Below are 17,085 nucleotides of genomic sequence, written 5' to 3'. Positions count from 1 at the left end.
CTCTACCATCCTATCTTACTTGATCTCCTCCATACCTTTCTTTATACTCTCCCCCATACCTTCCACCACTCTGTCCTCCACACTGCCCTCCTTACCTTCCTCCATAACCTCTACCATCCAATCCTTCTTGATCTACTCCATACCTTTCTTTATACTCTCCCCAATACCTTCCTCCACACTGTCTCCATACTGTCCTCCTTACCTTCCTCCATAACCTCTACCATCCTATCCTTCTTGATCTACTCCATACCCTTCTTCATACTCTCCCCCATACCTTCCATCACACTGTCCTCCATACTGTCCTCCTTACCTTCCTCCATAACCTCTACCATCCTATCATACTTGATCTCCTCCATACCTTTCTTTATACTTATCCCTCATACCTTCCACCACACTGTCCTCCACACTACCCTCCTTACCTTCCTCCATAACCTCTACCATCCTATCATACTTAATCTCCTCCATACCTTTCTTTATACTCTCCCCCATACCTTCCATCACACTGTCCTCCACACTACCCTCCTTACCTTCCTCCATAACCTCTACCATCCAATCCTTCTTGATCTACTCCATACCTTTCTTTATACTCTCCCCCATACCTTCCTCCACACTGTCCTCCATACTGTCCTCCTTACCTTCCTCCATAACCACTACCATCCTATCCTTCTTGATCTGCTCCATACCCTTCTTCATACTCTCCCCCATACCTTCCATCACACTGTCCTCCATAGTGTCCTCCTTACCTTCCTCCATAACCTCTACCATCCAATCCTTCTTGATCTACTCCATACCTTTCTTTATATTTTCCCCCATACCTTCCTCCACACTGTCCTCCATACTGTCCTCCTTACCTTCCTCCATAACCTCTACCATCCTATCCTTCTTGATCTACTCCATACCCTTCTTCATACTCTCCCCCATACCTTCCATCACACTGTCCTCCATACTGTCCTCCTTACCTTCCTCCATAACCTCTACCATCCTATCCTTCTTGATCTACTCCATACCCTTCTTCATACTCTCCCCCATACCTTCCATCACACTGTCCTCCATACTGTCCTCCTTACCTTCCTCCATAACCTCTACCATCCTATCATACTTGATCTCCTCCATACCTTTCTTTATACTCTCCCCCATACCTTCCTCCACACTGTCCTCCACACTACCCTCCTTACCTTCCTCCATAACCTCTACCATCCAATCCTTCTTGATCTACTCCATACCTTTCTTTATACTCTCCCCCATACCCATACCTTCCTCCACACTGTCCTCCATACTGTCCTCCTTACCTTCCTCCATAACCTCTACCATCCTATCCTTCTTGATCTACTCCATACCTTTCTTTATACTCTCCCTCATACCTTCTTCCACACTGTCCTCCATACTGTCCTCCTTACCTTCCTCCATAACCTCTACCATCCTATCCTTCTTGATCTACTCCATACCTTTCTTTATACTCTCCCCCATACCTTCTTCCACACTGTCCTCCATACTGTCCTCCTTACCTTCCTCCATAACCTCTACCATCCAATCCTTCTTGATCTACTCCATACCTTTCTTTATACTCTCCCCCATACCTTCCTCCACACTGTCCTCCATACTTTGCTCTGTTCTGTGTAATAAACTTCTCTTTTTCAGGAAAATTCTAAATAAATGCAGGAAGACACATTCAAGTTTCTGTAAATTACACAGGATGAAGGTAGCGGAGAAGAACGTGAGTCATGTGACCAGCTTTGTCCTGCTGGGGTTCACTGCTCGGAGTGACATCCTTCTGCTCCTCTTTATTATGTTCCTGGTCATTTATGTCTTGACAATCTTTGGGAACAGCGTCATCCTCCATGTCATCTATCACAGCAGTCAGCTTCATAGACCCATGTACTATTTCTTAGGAAATCTGGCACTGCTGGACATCATCTACTGCACGGTGATAAGTCCCAGGATGCTGGCCACCTTCCTGTTGAAGGACAAGTCCATCACACTTGTGAGTTGTGTTCTGCAGATGTTCCTCTTCTTGGCTTTGATATCTTCGGAGAGTATCCTCTTGGCTCTCATGGCATATGACCGGTACCTGGCCGTGTGCAGACCCCTGAGGTACCAGTCTATAATGACAGGAACATTCTGCTTGCGGTTGGTTGCCACCGCTTACTGTTGGGGTCTTGTTCAGTCTTTCTTTCACACTTGCTTCACGTTTACCCTCAAATTCTGTAAATCTGACATTGATTACTTCTTCTGTGATATTCCACCACTCCTGAAACTTTCTTGCTCTGACACATTTATTAATGAACTGGTCCTTTTCACCTTCTGTGGGGTCAATGAGGGGGGCTCTGCCCTGGTCGTGGTGGTCTCCTATATTCTCATAGTGTCCAGTATACTCCGTATCCGCTCAGATAAGGGTAGGAGAAGGACGGCCTCTACCTGTGTGTCCCACTTTCTGGTCTTCACTTTATATTATGGGAGTCTTTTCTTCATTTACCTGAAACCAAGATGGAGGCGCTCAGTAGACGTAGACCGCGTGGCGTCAGTGGTCTATGCAGTGGCCATCCCCATGCTGAACCCCATCATTTACAGCCTCCGCAACACAGAAATCCGGCTTTCTTTTCTAAAGATTTTTAGAGCCGCATTTAATAGATCTTAGGCCTCGTTCACATCTGTGTTGGGAGCCTGGAGCCTATGAGACATTACCTGTTCCTGCAGAATGGAGAGTCCATTGGATGCCTCTATAGTCAGTATTGTCTTCTCTGCACCAATAGTGTCCATTATGTTATTACATGATATCTAATTGTCTAGCTCCTGCTAAACAGTATTGCACCAACAAAACAACCTTGTAACTAACCGTGTAAATTGACATCAATGTTTGATGCGTATATTATACATTATATATTCATTCTGAGAGGCGACTAGCAAATAGCACATAATAAGCGGATTCGGGTCTGCCGGGATTCACTAAGGTCCGTGCCCCTGATATCCTGCCCCCGATATCCTCGCTGCTGCGCCGAGGTCCGCCGGAGTTCACCTGCTTCTTCCCGGTGCATATGAGTGCTGATCTTGCAACACAAATAATTTTTTTAATTCCGCGGTTTTTCCGAATCCGTCGGGTTGTCTGATGGCTACGCCCCCGATTTCTGTCACGTGAAAGCCGGCGCCGATGCGCCAAAATACGATCTTTTGCGCCAAAATCCCGGGGCAATTCAAGGCAAATCGGAAAACGTCGGGAAACCCGACCAAAGTGCGCGATTCGGACCATTAGTAAATGAGCCCCAATATCCACACATTGGGGCACATTTACTTACCTGGTCCAGTCGCGATCCAGCGGCGGGTTCTCCGATGCAGATTCGGGTCCCTCCGGGATTCACTAAGGTCTGTGCGCCGATATCCACTAGGTGTAGCTGCTGCGCCGAGGTCCGCTGGAGTTCACCGGAGTTCACCTTCTAATTCTTGGTGCAGGTAAGCGCGTGTCAAGCGACACTTTTTTTATTTAAATACCGCAGTTTTTCCAAATATAGGTTGCCCCTGCTCCCCCAGTATACCGCCAGGCCCCCGCCCCCCAGTATACAGCCTGCCCCTTCTCCCCCAGTATACAGCCTGCTCTGCTCCCCCAGTATACAGCCTGCCCCTGCTCCCCCAGTATACAGCCTGCCCCTGCTCCCCCAGTATACAGCCTGCCCCTGCTCCCCCAGTATACAGCCTTCCCCTGCTCCCCCAGTATACAGCCTGCCCCTTCTCCCCCAGTATACAGCCTGCTCTGCTCCCCCAGTATACAGCCTGCCCCTGCTCCCCCAGTATACAGCCTGCCCCTGCTCCCCCAGTATACAGCCTGCCCCTGCTCCCCCAGTATACAGCCAGCCCCTGCTCCTCCAGTATACAGCCTGCCCCTGCTCCCCCAGTATACAACCTGCCCCTTTTCCCCCAGTATACAGCCAGCCCCTGCTCCCCCAGTATACAGCCTGCCCCTGCTCCCCCAGTATACAGCCAACCCCCTGCCCCCCAGTATACAGCCAGCCCCTGCTCCCCCAGTAAACAGCCTGCCCCTGCTCCCCTAGTATACAGCCTTCCGCTGCTCCCCCAGTATACAGCCTGCCCCTGCTCCCCTAGTATACAGCCTACCCCTGCTCCCCCTGTATACAGCCTGCCACTGCACCCCCAGTATACAACCTGCCCCTGCTCCCCCAGTATATAGCCTGCTCTGCTCCCCCAGTATACAGCCTGCCCCTGCTCCCCCAGTATGCAGCCTGTCCCTGCTCCCCCAGTATACAGCCTGCCCCTGCTCCCCCAGTATATAGCCTGCCCCTGCTCCCCCAGTATACAGCTAGCCCCTGCCCCCAGTATACAGCCAGCCCCTGCCCCCCAGTATACAGCCAGCCCCTGCCCCCCAGTATACAGCCTGCTCTGCTCCCCCAGTATACAGCCTGCCCCTGCCCCCCAGTATACAGCCAGCCCCTGCCCCCCAGTATACAGCCTGCTCTGCTCCCCCAGTATACAGCCTGCCCCTGCCCCCCAGTATACAGCCTGCTCTGCTCTCCCAGTAAACAGCCCCTGCCCCTGCTCCACCAGAATACAGCCTGCCCCTGCTCCCCTAGTATACAGCCTGCCCCTGCTCCCCCAGTATACAGCCTGCCCCTGCTCCCCCAGTATACAGCCAGCCCCTGCTCCCCCAGTATACAGCCTGCCCCTGCTCCCCTAGTATACAGCCAGCCCACTGCCCCCCCCAGTATAGAGCCAGCCCCTGCTCCTCCAGTATACAGCCTGCCACTGCACCCCCAGTAAACAGCCTGCCCCTGCTCCCCCAGTATACAGCCTGCACCTGCTCCCCCAGTATACAGCCTGCCCCTGCTCCCCCAGTATACAGCCAGTCCCTGCTCCCCCAGTATACAGCCTGCCCCTGCTCCCCCAGTATACAGCCAGCCCCTGCTCCCCCAGTATACAGCCTGCCCCTGCTCCCCTAGTATACAGCCAGCCCACTGCCCCCCCCAGTATAGAGCCAGCCCCTGCTCCTCCAGTATACAGCCTGCCACTGCACCCCCAGTAAACAGCCTGCCCCTGCTCCCCCAGTATACAGCCTGCACCTGCTCCCCCAGTATACAGCCTGCCCCTGCTCCCCCAGTATACAGCCAGTCCCTGCTCCCCCAGTATACAGCCTGCCCCTGCTCCCCCAGTATACAGCCTGCCCCTGCTCCCCCAGTATACAGCCAGCCCTCCAGTATACAGCCTGCCCCTGCTCCCCCAGTATACAGCCTGCCCCTGCTCCCCCAGTATACAGCCAGCCCTCCAGTATACAGCCTGCCCCTGCCCCCCCACAGTATACAGCCTGCCCCCCCCCAGTATACAGCCAGCCCTCCAGTATACAGCCTGCCCCTGCCCCCCCCAGTATACAGCCTGCCCCTGCTCCCCTAGTATACAGCCTGCCCCTGCTCCCCTAGTATACAGCCTACCCCTGCTCCCCCTGTATACAGCCTGCCACTGCACCCCCAGTATACAGCCTGCCCCTGCTCCCCCAGTATACAGCCTGCTCTGCTCCCCCAGTATACAGCCTGCCCCTGCTCCCCCAGTATGCAGCCTGTCCTTGCTCCCCCAGTATACAACCTGCCCCTGCTCCCCCAGTATATAGCCTGCCCCTGCTCCCCCAGTATACAGCTAGCCCCTGCCCCCAGTATACAGCCAGCCCCTGCCCCCCAGTATACAGCCAGCCCCTGCCCCCCAGTATACAGCCTGCTCTGCTCCCCCAGTATACAGCTTGCCCCTGCCCCCCAGTATACAGCCAGCCCCTGCCCCCCAGTATACAGCCTGCTCTGCTCCCCCAGTATACAGCCTGCCCCTGCCCCCCAGTATACAGCCTGCTCTGCTCTCCCAGTAAACAGCCCCTGCCCCTGCTCCACCAGAATACAGCCTGCCCCTGCTCCCCTAGTATACAGCCTGCCCCTGCTCACCCAGTATACAGCCCCTGCCCCTGCTCCCCTTTATACAACTCGCCTCTGCTCCCCCTGTATATAGCTAGGCCCTGCCCCCCCACTATACAGCATGCTAGCCCCTGCCCCCCCCAGTATACGGCCAGTCCCCTGCCTCCCAGTATATAGCCCCTGCCCCAGAAGTATTTAGTCAGCCCATACCCCAAGTATATAGTCGGGCAGCCGCTTCCCCGAGCATGCCAAAACTAAAAAAAAAAAAAACTGTACTCACCTTTCAGATGCTCCCCATAGGTCTTCTTCTAGCTTTGGGTCCTCCGGCTCAATGTTAGGTTCCTCCAGCTCCTCATCGGGTTCCTCCAGCTCCTCATCGGGTTCCTCCAGCTCCTCTTGGGTCGCAGCCGACACACACAATGATGTCAGCCACTTGCCGATGTCATTGTGTGCGCCTCTGGCATCATGTGGGGACCTGTAGAGGAGCAGGAGAAACCTAAAGAGGAGCTGAAGGACCCAAAGACGGACCCAAAGCACCAGAAGCAAGAGGGGGACCTGCTGGGGGTGTCTGGAAGGTGAGTACAGTGTTAATTTTATAGACTGGAGTATAAGCCGAGTTAGGGGTTTGTAGCACAATTTTTGTATATACAGTATTTATATTTTCTCCCAGGACATTGAATTTTCTGAGCCCCTTCCCTGGAGGCCATTCCCACTGTGTGATTATTTTTGGGGGGTTTTATATGCTAAATATGGATTATATTCTGTCTGGGCATTGAAGACGATGGGCTGAATCCTTTACCCCTATATGTGCCATTTCTATTGCCAGCAACCGTGTGCAACGGGTTATGCATTATAATTTCTTTAGAGAGAATATCCCTTAGAAAAGATTTTACCGAATCCCAAATTAACAAGGGATCCGGGAACAGAATTTTCCTATCAATAAATTCCAATATATGAGTTAAGTTTCCATCCCTCCATTATATGTGAGTTAACATAATAGGAGAAAGATCCAAAATTGTTCTATTATCGTATCACATATAATAAACAAAAATCTCATTGGCTAAAACCAAATCTATATGAAATAAGGAGTCATGTGACCGAGTAATACAGGAGACCCCTAGGGTAGACCCCTTCAGTTTCCTCCAAGCATCTACAAAACCAACTTCAGCACAGAATTGAAACAACTGAGCTTGGATAATATTCTTCTTGTTACCATCTCTCGCATCGGTTCCGTCCAGTTCCTCTGACATAATATTATTAATATCACCTAACAGAACCGCTGAGCTTCCACCAACCTTGTCCATCAAACAAATCAGCTTATTCATAATGTCTAAACATCTAAACTAAATTATGGCGGAACATAAATCCCCAATAACCTACATTTCCAACCCTCTAAAAGCCCTTCAGGATCCCCAAGTATCTCGATTGGTTCAAAATTTATGAATAAGCTGAGTAAACCAAGAGCTTCTTCCAACTCGCCACCTCTTATGGTTCAGTCAAGTTTATTAACAAGTACACAACATATAAGTAAGCATACCATATTAAACCCCTTCCTGACACGCACTGTAATAGTATGGGTACATGGAGAGGGCTCACAGGCTGAGCCCTCCTCATAGCCGGTAAGTCTTTGCTATATATTGCAGCAAACACTTACCGGTAACACCTGCAGTCGGTGCCAGCCAGCAGCTTCAAAAGGCGGCTTGGTGAAGATTGTCACTCCCCGTGACATCACCAGGGAGCAGTGATCACTTCAATTCCTTAGAACTGATATAAATATAAATAAACAGTAATAACATAAACACATTGGGGCTCATATACTTACGCGGTCCTGTCGCGATCCAGCAGCGTGTTCTCCGACGAGGATTCGGTCGAGCGCCCCTCTCATCTCCTCCTCATATTGTGACCTCTCATCTCCTCCTCATATTGTGACCTCTCATCTCCTCCTCATATTGTGTCCTCTCATCTCCCCCTCATATTGTATCCCCTCTCATCTCCCCCTCATATTGTGGCCTCTCATCTCCTCCTCATATTGTGGCCTCTCATCTCCTCCTCATATTGTGGCCTCTCATCTCCTCAGCATATTGTGGCCTCTCATATCCTCCTCATATTGTGACCTCTCATCTCCTCCTCATATTGTGGCCTTTCATCTCCTCCTCATATTGTGACCTCTCATCTCCTCCTCATATTGTGGCCTTTCATCTCCTCCTCATATTGTGACCTCTCATCTCCTCCTCATATTGTGACCTCTCATCTCCTCCTCATATTGTGGCCTTTCATCTCCTCCTCATATTGTGACCTCTCATCTCCCCCTCATATTGAGTCCTATCATCTCCTCCTCATATTGTGAGCTCTCACCTCCTCCTCATATTGTGGCCCCTCTCATTTCCCCCTCATATAACGGCCTCTCATCTTCTCCTCATATTGTGTCGAATCATCTCCCCCTCATATTGTGACCTCTCATCTCCTCCTCATATTGTGTCCTCTCATCTCCCCCTCATATTGTGACCTTTCATCTCCTCCTCATATTGTGACCTCTCATCTCCTCCTCATATTGTGTCCTCTCATCTCCCCCTCATATTGTATCCCCTCTCATCTCCCCCTCATATTGTGGCCTCTCATCTCCTCCTCATATTGTGGCCTCTCATCTCCTCCTCATATTGTGACCTCTCATCTCCTCCTCATATTGTGGCCTCTCATCTCCTCCTCATATTGTGGCCTCTCATCTCCTCCTCATATTGTGGCCTCTCATCTCCTCCTCATATTGTGGCCTCTCTTCTCCGCCTCATATTGAGGCCTCTCATCTCCTCCTCATATTGTGGCCCTTCTCATTTCCCCCTCATATAACGGCCTCTCATCTTCTCCTCATATTGTGTTCTCTCATCTCCCCCTCATATTGTGGCCTCTCATCTCCTCCTCATATTGTGTCCACTCATCTCCGCCTCATATTGTGACCTCTCATCTCCTCCGCATATTGTGGCCTCTCATCTCCTCCTCATATTGTGACCTCTCATCTCCCCCTCATATAACGGCCTCTCATCTTCTCCTCATATTGTGGCCTCTCATCTCCCCCTCATATTGTGGCCTCTCATCTCCTCCTCATATTGTGACCTCTCATCTCCTCCTCATATTGTGGCCTCTCATCTCCCCCTCATATTGTGGCCTCTCATCTCCTCCTCATATTGTGGCCTCTCATCTCCTTCTCATATTGTGGCCTCTCATCTCCTCCTCATATTGTGGCCTCTCATCTCCCCCTCATATTGTGGCCTCTCATCTCCTCTGCATATTGTGGCCTCTCATCTCCTTCTCATATTGTGGCCCCTCTCATCTCCTCTCATATTGTGGCGTCTCATCTCCCCCTCATAATGTGGCCTCTCATTTCCTCCTCATATTGTGGCCTCTCATCTCCTCCTGATATTGTGGCCTCTCATCTCCTCCTCATATTGTGGCCTCTCATCTCCTCCGCATATTGTGGCCTCTCATCTCCTCCTCATATTGTGAACTCTCATCTCCCCCTCATATTGTGGCCTCTTATCTCCTCCACATATTGTGGCCTCTCATCTCCTTCTCATATTGTGTCCTCTCATCTCCCCCTCATATTGTGAGCTCTCATCTCTTCCTCATATTGTGGCCTCTCATCTCCTCCTCATATTATGGCCTCTCATCTCCCCCTCATATTGTATCCCCTCTCATCTCCTCCTCATATTGTGGCCTCTCATCTCCTCCGCATACTGTGGCCTCTCATCTCCTGCACATATTGTGGCCCCTCTCATCTCCCCCTCATATTGTGGCGTCTCATCTCCCCCTCATATTGTGATCTCTCATCTCTTCCTCATATTGTGGCCTCTCATCTCCTCCTCATATTGTTACCTCTCATCTCCTCCTCATATTGTGGCCCCTCTCATCTCCCCCTCATATAGCGGCCTCTCATCTCCTCCGCATATTGTGGCCTCTCATCTCCTCTGCATATTGTGGCCTCTCATCTCCTCCTCATACTGTGGCCTCTCATCTCCTCTCATATTGTGGCCCCTCTCATCTCCTCCTCATATTGTGGCCCCTCTCATCTCCTCCTCATATTGTGGCCTCTCATCTCCTCCTCATATTGTGGCCCCTCTCATCTCCTCATCATATTGTGACCTCTCATCTCCCCCTCATATTGTGGCCTCTCATCTCCTCCGAATATTGTGGCCTCTCATCTCCTCCTCATATTGTGGCCTCTCATCTCCTCCGCATATTGTGGCCTCTCATCTCCCCCTCATATTGTGAACTCTCATCTCCCCCTCATATTGTGGCCTCTTATCTCCTCCAAATATTGTGGCCCCTCTCATCTCCTTCTCATATTGTGTCCTCTCATCTCCTCCTCATATTGTGGCCCCTCCCATCTCCCCCTCATATAGCGGCCTCTCATCTCCCCCTTATATTGTGACCTCTCATCTCCTCCTCATATTGTAGCCTCTCATCTCCTCCTCATATTGTGGCCCCTCTCATCTCCTCCTCATATTGTGATCTCTCATCTCCCCCTCATATTGTGACCTCTCATCTCCCCCTCATATAACGGCCTCTCATCTCCTCCTCATATTGTGACCTCTCATCTCCTCCTCATATTGTGTCCTCTCATCTCCTCCCCATATTGTGTCCTCTCATCTCCTCCTCATATTGTGACCTCTCATCTCCCCCTCATATTGTGACCTCTCATCTCTTCCTCATATTATGGCCTCTCATCTCCTCCTCATATTATGGCCTCTCATCTCCCCCTCATATTGTATCCCCTCTCATCTCCTCCTCATATTGTGGCCTCTCATCTCCTCCACATATTGTGGCCCCTCTCATCTTCCACTAATATTGTGGCGTCTCATCTCCCCCTCATATTGTGACCTCTCATCTCTTCCTCATATTGTGTCCTCTCATCTCCTCCCCATATTGTGACCTCTCATCTCCCCCTCATATTGTGACCTCTCATCTCTTCCTCATATTGTGGCCTCTCATCTCCTCCTCATATTATGGCCTCTCATCTCCCCCTCATATTGTATCCCCTCTCATCTCCTCCTCATATTGTGGCCTCTCATCTCCTCCACATATTGTATCCCCTCTCATCTCCTCCTCATATTGTGGCCTCTCATCTCCTCCACATATTGTGACCTCTCATCTCTTCCTCATATTGTGGCCTCTCATCTCCTCCTTATATTGTGGCCTCTCATCTCCTCCTCATATTGTGTCCTCTCATCTCCTCCACATATTGTGGCCCCTCTCATCTCCCCCTCATATTATGTCCTCTCATCTCCCCTCATATTGTGGCCTTTCATCTCCTCCGCATATTGTAGCCTCTCATCTCCTCCTCATATTGTGACCTCTCATCTCCCCCTCATATTGTGGCCTCTCATCTCCTCCGCATATTGTGGCCTCTCATCTCCTCCTCATATTGTGACCTCTCATCTCCTCCTCATATTGTGGCCTCTCATCTCCTCCTCATATTGTGGCCTCTCATCTCCTCATCATATTGTGGCCGCTCATCTCTTCCTCAAATTGTGGCCTCTAATCTCCTCCTCATATTGTGACCTCTCATCTCCTCCGCATATTGTGGCCCCTCTCATCTCCCACTCGTATAGCCGCCTCTCATCTCCTCCGCATATTGTGGCCTATCATCTCCTCCTCATATTGTGACCTCTCATCTCCTCCTCATATTGTGGCCTTTCATCTCCTCCTCATATTGTGACCTCTCATCTCCCCCTCATATTGTGTCCTATCATCTCCTCCTCATATTGTGAGCTCTCATCTCCTCCTCATATTGTGGCCCCTCTCATTTCCCCCTCATATAACGGCCTCTCATCTTCTCCTCATGATGTGTCCACTCATCTCCCCCTCATATTGTGACCTCTCATCTCCTCCGCATATTGTGGCCTCTCATCTCCTCCTCATATTGTGGCCTCTCATCTCCTCCTCATATTGTGTCCTCTCAACTCCTCCTCATATTGTGGCCCCTCTTATTTCCCCCTCAAAAAACGGCCTCTCATCTTCTCCTCATATTGTGTTCTCTCATCTCCCCCTCATATTGTGGCCACTCATCTCCTCCTCATATTGTGTCCACTCATCTCCTCCTCATATTGGGGCCTCTCATCTCCCCCTCATATTGTGGCCTCTCATCTCCTCCGCATATTGTGGCCTCTCATCTCCTTCTCATATTGTGGCCTCTCATCTCCTCCTCATATTGTGGCCTCTCATCTCCCCCTCATATTGTGGACTCTCATCTCCTTCTCATATTGTGGCCCCTCTCATCTCCTCTCATATTGTGGCGTCTCATCTCCCCCTCATATTGTGGCCTCTCATTTCCTCCTCATATTGTGGCCTCTCATCTCCCCCTCATATTGTGGCCTCTCATCTCCTCCTCATATTGTGGCCTCTCATCTCCTCCTCATATTGTGGCCTCTCATCTCCTCCTCATATTGTTACCTCTCATCTCCTCCTCATATTGTGGCCTCTCATCTCCTCCTATTGTGGCCTCTCATCTCCTCCTCATATTGTGTCCTCTCATCTCCTCCGCATATTGTGGCCCCTCTCATCTCCCCCTCATATTGTGTCCTCTCATCTCCCCTCGTATTGTGGCCTCTCATCTCCTCCGCATATTGTGGCCTCTCATCTCCTTCTCATATTGTGGCCTCTCATCTCCTCCTCATATTGTGGCCTCTCATCTCCCCCTCATATTGTGGACTCTCATCTCCTTCTCATATTGTGGCGTCTCATCTCCCCCTCATATTGTGGCCTCTCATTTCCTCCTCATATTGTGGCCTCTCATCTCCCCCTCATATTGTGGCCTCTCATCTCCTCCTCATATTGTGGCCTCTCATCTCCTCCTCATATTGTGGCCTCTCATCTCCTCCTCATATTGTGACCTCTCATCTCTTCCTCATATTGTGGCCTCTCATCTCCTCCTCATATTATGGCCTCTCATCTCCCCCTCATATTGTATCCCCTCTCATCTCCTCCTCATATTGTGGCCTCTCATCTCCTCCGCATACTGTGGCCTCTCATCTCTTCCACATATTGTGGCCCCTTTCATCTTCCACTAATATTGTGGCGTCTCATCTCCCCCTCATATTGTGACCTGTCATCTCTTCCTCATATTGTGGCCTCTCATCTCCTCCTCATATTGTTACCTCTCATCTCCTCCTCATATTATGGCCTCTCATCTCCTCCTTATATTGTGGCCTCTCATCTCCTCCTCATATTGTGTCCTCTCATCTCCTCCACATATTGTGGCCCCTCTCATCTCCCCCTCATATTATGTCCTCTCATCTCCCCTCATATTGTGGCCTTTCATCTCCTCCGCATATTGTAGCCTCTCATCTCCTCCTCATATTGTGACCTCTCATCTCCCCCTCATATTGTGGCCTCTCATCTCCTCCGCATATTGTGGCCTCTCATCTCCTCCTCATATTGTGACCTCTCATCTCCTCCTCATATTGTGGCCTCTCATCTCCTCCTCATATTGTGGCCTCTCATCTCCTCCTCATATTGTGGCCGCTCATCTCTTCCTCAAATTGTGGCCTCTAATCTCCTCCTCATATTGTGACCTCTCTTCTCCTCCGCATATTGTGGCCCCTCTCATCTCCCCCTCGTATAGCCGCCTCTCATCTCCTCCGCATATTGTGGCCTCTCATCTCCTCCTCATATTGTGACCTCTCATCTCCTCCTCATATTGTGGCCTTTCATCTCCTCCTCATATTGTGACCTCTCATCTCCCCCTCATATTGTGTCCTATCATCTCCTCCTCATATTGTGAGCTCTCATCTCCTCCTCATATTGTGGCCCCTCTCATTTCCCCCTCATATAACGGCCTCTCATCTTCTCCTCATGATGTGTCCACTCATCTCCCCCTCATATTGTGACCTCTCATCTCCTCCGCATATTGTGGCCTCTCATCTTCTCCTCATATTGTGGCCTCTCATCTCCTCCTCATATTGTGGCCTCTCATCTCCTCCTCATATTGTGGCCTCTCATCTCCTCCTCATATTGTGTCCTCTCAACTCCTCCTCATATTGTGGCCCCTCTTATTTCCCCCTCATAAAACGGCCTCTCATCTTCTCCTCATATTGTGTTCTCTCATCTCCCCCTCATATTGTGGCCACTCATCTCCTCCTCATATTGTGTCCACTCATCTCCTCCTCATATTGTGGCCTCTCATCTCCCCCTCATATTGTGGCCTCTCATCTCCTCCGCATATTGTGGCCTCTCATCTCCTTCTCATATTGTGGCCTCTCATCTCCTCCTCATATTGTGGCCTCTCATCTCCCCCTCATATTGTGGCCTCTCATCTCCTTCTCAGATTAATAATAATAATAATAATTCTTTATTTATATAGCGCACACAGATTACGCAGCGCTGCACAGGCATGTCAAATTGGTCCCTGTCCCTATGGGGCTCACAATCTAAACAACCTAACAGTATGTTTTTGAAGTGTGGGAGGAAACCGGAGTACCCGGAGGAAACCCACGCAAACACGGAGAGAACATACAAACTCTTTGCAGATGTTGACCAGGGTGGGATTCGATCCCAGGACCCCAGTGCTGCAAGGCAGATGTGCTACTCACTCAGCCACCGTGCCGCCCATTGTGGCCCCTCTCATCTCCTCTCATATTGTGGCGTCTCATCTCCCCCTCATATTGTGGCCTCTCATTTCCTCCTCATATTGTGGCCTCTCATCTCCCCCTCATATTGTGGCCTCTCATCTCCTCCTCATATTGTGGCCTCTCATCTACTCCTCATATTGTGGCCTCTCATCTCCTCCTCATATTGTGGCCTCTCATCTCCTCCTCATATTGTGGCCTCTCATCTCCTCCTATTGTGGCCTCTCATCTCCTCCTCATATTGTGTCCTCTCATCTCCTCCGCATATTGTGGCCCCTCTCATCTCCCCCTCATATTGTGTCCTCTCATCTCCCCTCGTATTGTGGCCTCTCATCTCCTCCGCATATTGTAGCCTCTCATCTCCTCCTCATATTGTGTCCTCTCATCTCCCCTCATATTGTGGCCTCTCATCTCCTCCTCATATTGTAGCTTCTCATCTCCTCCTCATATTGTGACCTCTCATCTCCCCCTCATATTGTGACCTCTCATCTCCCCCTCATATTGTAGCCTCTCATCTCCTCCTCATATTGTGACCTCTTATCTCGCCCTCATATTGTGACCTCTAATCTCCTCCTCATATTGTGTCCTCTCATCTCCTCCTCATATTGTGTCCTCTTATCTCCCCCTCATATTGTGACCTCTCATCTCCTCCTCATATTGTGGCCCCTCTCATCTCCCCCTCATATTGTGGCCTCTCATCTCCTCCTCATATTGTGGCCCCTCTCATCTCCCCCTCATATTGTGGTCTCTCATCTCCTCCTCATATTGCGGCCCCTCTCATCTCCCCCTCATATTGTGGCCTCTCATCTCCTCCTCATATTGTGACCTCTCATCTCCCCCTCATATTGTGTCCTCTCATCTCCTCCTCATATTGTGACCTCTCATCTCCTCCTCATATTGTGTCCTCTCATCTCCCCCTCATATTGTGTCCTCTTATCTCCCCCTCATATTGTGGTCTCTCATCTCCTCCTCATATTGTGGCCTCTCATCTCCTCCTCATATTGTGGCCTCTCATCTCGTCCTCATATTGTGGCCTCTCATCTCCTCCTCATATTGTGGCCTCTCATTTCCCCCTCATATAACGGCCTCTCATCTTCTCCTCATATTGTGTCCACTCATCTCCCCCTCATATTGTGACCTCTCATCTACTCCGCATATTGTGGCCTCTCATCTCCTCCTCATATTGTGGCCTCTCATCTCCTCCTCATATTGTGGCCTCTCATCTCCTCCTCATATTGTGGCCTCTTATCTCCTCCTCATATTGGGGGTCATTTACTAAGAGCCCGATTCGCGTTTTCCCGACATGTTACCCGAATATTTCCGATTTGCGCCGATTTCCCCTGAATTGCCCCGGGATTTTGGCGCACGCGATCGGATTGTGGCGCATCGGCACCGGCATGCACGCGACGGAAATCGGGGGGTGTGGCCGAATGAAAACCCGACGTATTCGGAAAAAACGCTGCATTTAAAAACGAAAAATGTGCCGCTTGGGACGCGCTTACCTTCACTTGGTCCGGCTCGGTGAATTTCAGGGCATTCGGATGCTTTTCAGCGCAGCAGCGCCACCTGGTGGACGGCGGAGGAACTACCTTAATAAATCCCGGCCGGACCCGAATCCACCGCAGAGAAGGCGCCGCTGGATCGCGAATGGGCCGGGTAAGTAAATCTGCCCCAATGTGTCCTCTCATCTCCTCTGCATATTGTGGCCTCTCATCTCCCCCTCATATTGTGTCCTCTCATCTCTTTCTCATATTGTGGTCTCTCATCTCGTCCTCATATTGTGGCCCCTCTCATCTCGTCCTCATATTGTGGCCCCTCTCATCTCCCCCTCATATTGTGGCATCTCATCTCCTCCTCATATTGTGGCCCCTCTCATCTCCCCCTCATATTGTGGCCCCTCTCATCTCCCCCTCATATTGTGGCCTCTCATCTTCTCCTCATATTGTGACCTCTTATCTCCTCCTCATATTGTGGCCTCTCATCTTCTCCTCATATTGTGGCCTCTCATCTCCCCCTCATATTGTGGCCTGTCATCTCCTCCTCATATTGTGGCCTCTCATCTCCCCCTTATATTGTGACCTCTCATCTCTTCCTCATATTGTGGCCTCTCATCTCCTCCTCATATTGTGTCCTCTCATCTCCTCCGCATATTGTGGCCTCTTATCTCCCCCTCATATTGTGACCTCTCATCTCCTCCTCATATTGTGGCCCCTCTCATCTCCCCCTCATATTGTGACCTCTCATCTCTTCCTCATATTGTGGCCTCTCATCTCCTCCTCATATTGTGTCCTCTCATCTCCGCCGCATATTGTGGCCTCGTATCTCCCCCTCATATTGTGACCTCTCATCTCCCCCTCATATTGTGACCTCTCATCTCCTCCTCATATTGTAACCTCTCAACCCCCCCCCCCTCATATTGTGGCCTCTCATCTCCTCCTTATATTGTAGCCTCTCATCTCTTCCTCATATTGTGTCCTCTCATCTCCTCCTCATATTGGGGGTCATTTACTAAGGGCCCGATTCGCGTTTTCCCGACTTGTTACCCGAAAATTTCCGATTTGCGCCGATTTCCC

At 50.5% G+C, this 17,085-nt stretch overlaps 1 protein-coding gene across 1 annotated transcript; it reads left to right on the top strand.

Moving 5' to 3' along the window:
• Positions 1–1,693: 1,693 nt before the first annotated feature.
• On the top strand, positions 1,694–2,635 carry LOC140110782 (olfactory receptor 5AR1-like). Its single transcript, XM_072132274.1, has one exon. The coding sequence runs from the start codon at positions 1,694–1,696 to the stop codon at positions 2,633–2,635; it is 942 nt and encodes a 313-aa protein (XP_071988375.1).
• Positions 2,636–17,085: the final 14,450 nt, after the last annotated feature.

Source organism: Engystomops pustulosus, unplaced genomic scaffold (genome assembly GCF_040894005.1).
Source record: "Engystomops pustulosus unplaced genomic scaffold, aEngPut4.maternal MAT_SCAFFOLD_324, whole genome shotgun sequence".
Lineage (NCBI taxonomy): Eukaryota > Metazoa > Chordata > Amphibia > Anura > Leptodactylidae > Engystomops > Engystomops pustulosus.
The sequence above is the reverse complement of the archived record's forward strand: the minus strand, read 5'-3'. Positions and strand labels throughout refer to the sequence as shown.

Coding starts and splice junctions, on each gene's coding strand:
- LOC140110782 (XM_072132274.1), top strand. CDS start 1,694: ATGAAGGTAGCGGAGAAGAACGTGAGTCATGTGACCAGCTTTGTCCTG.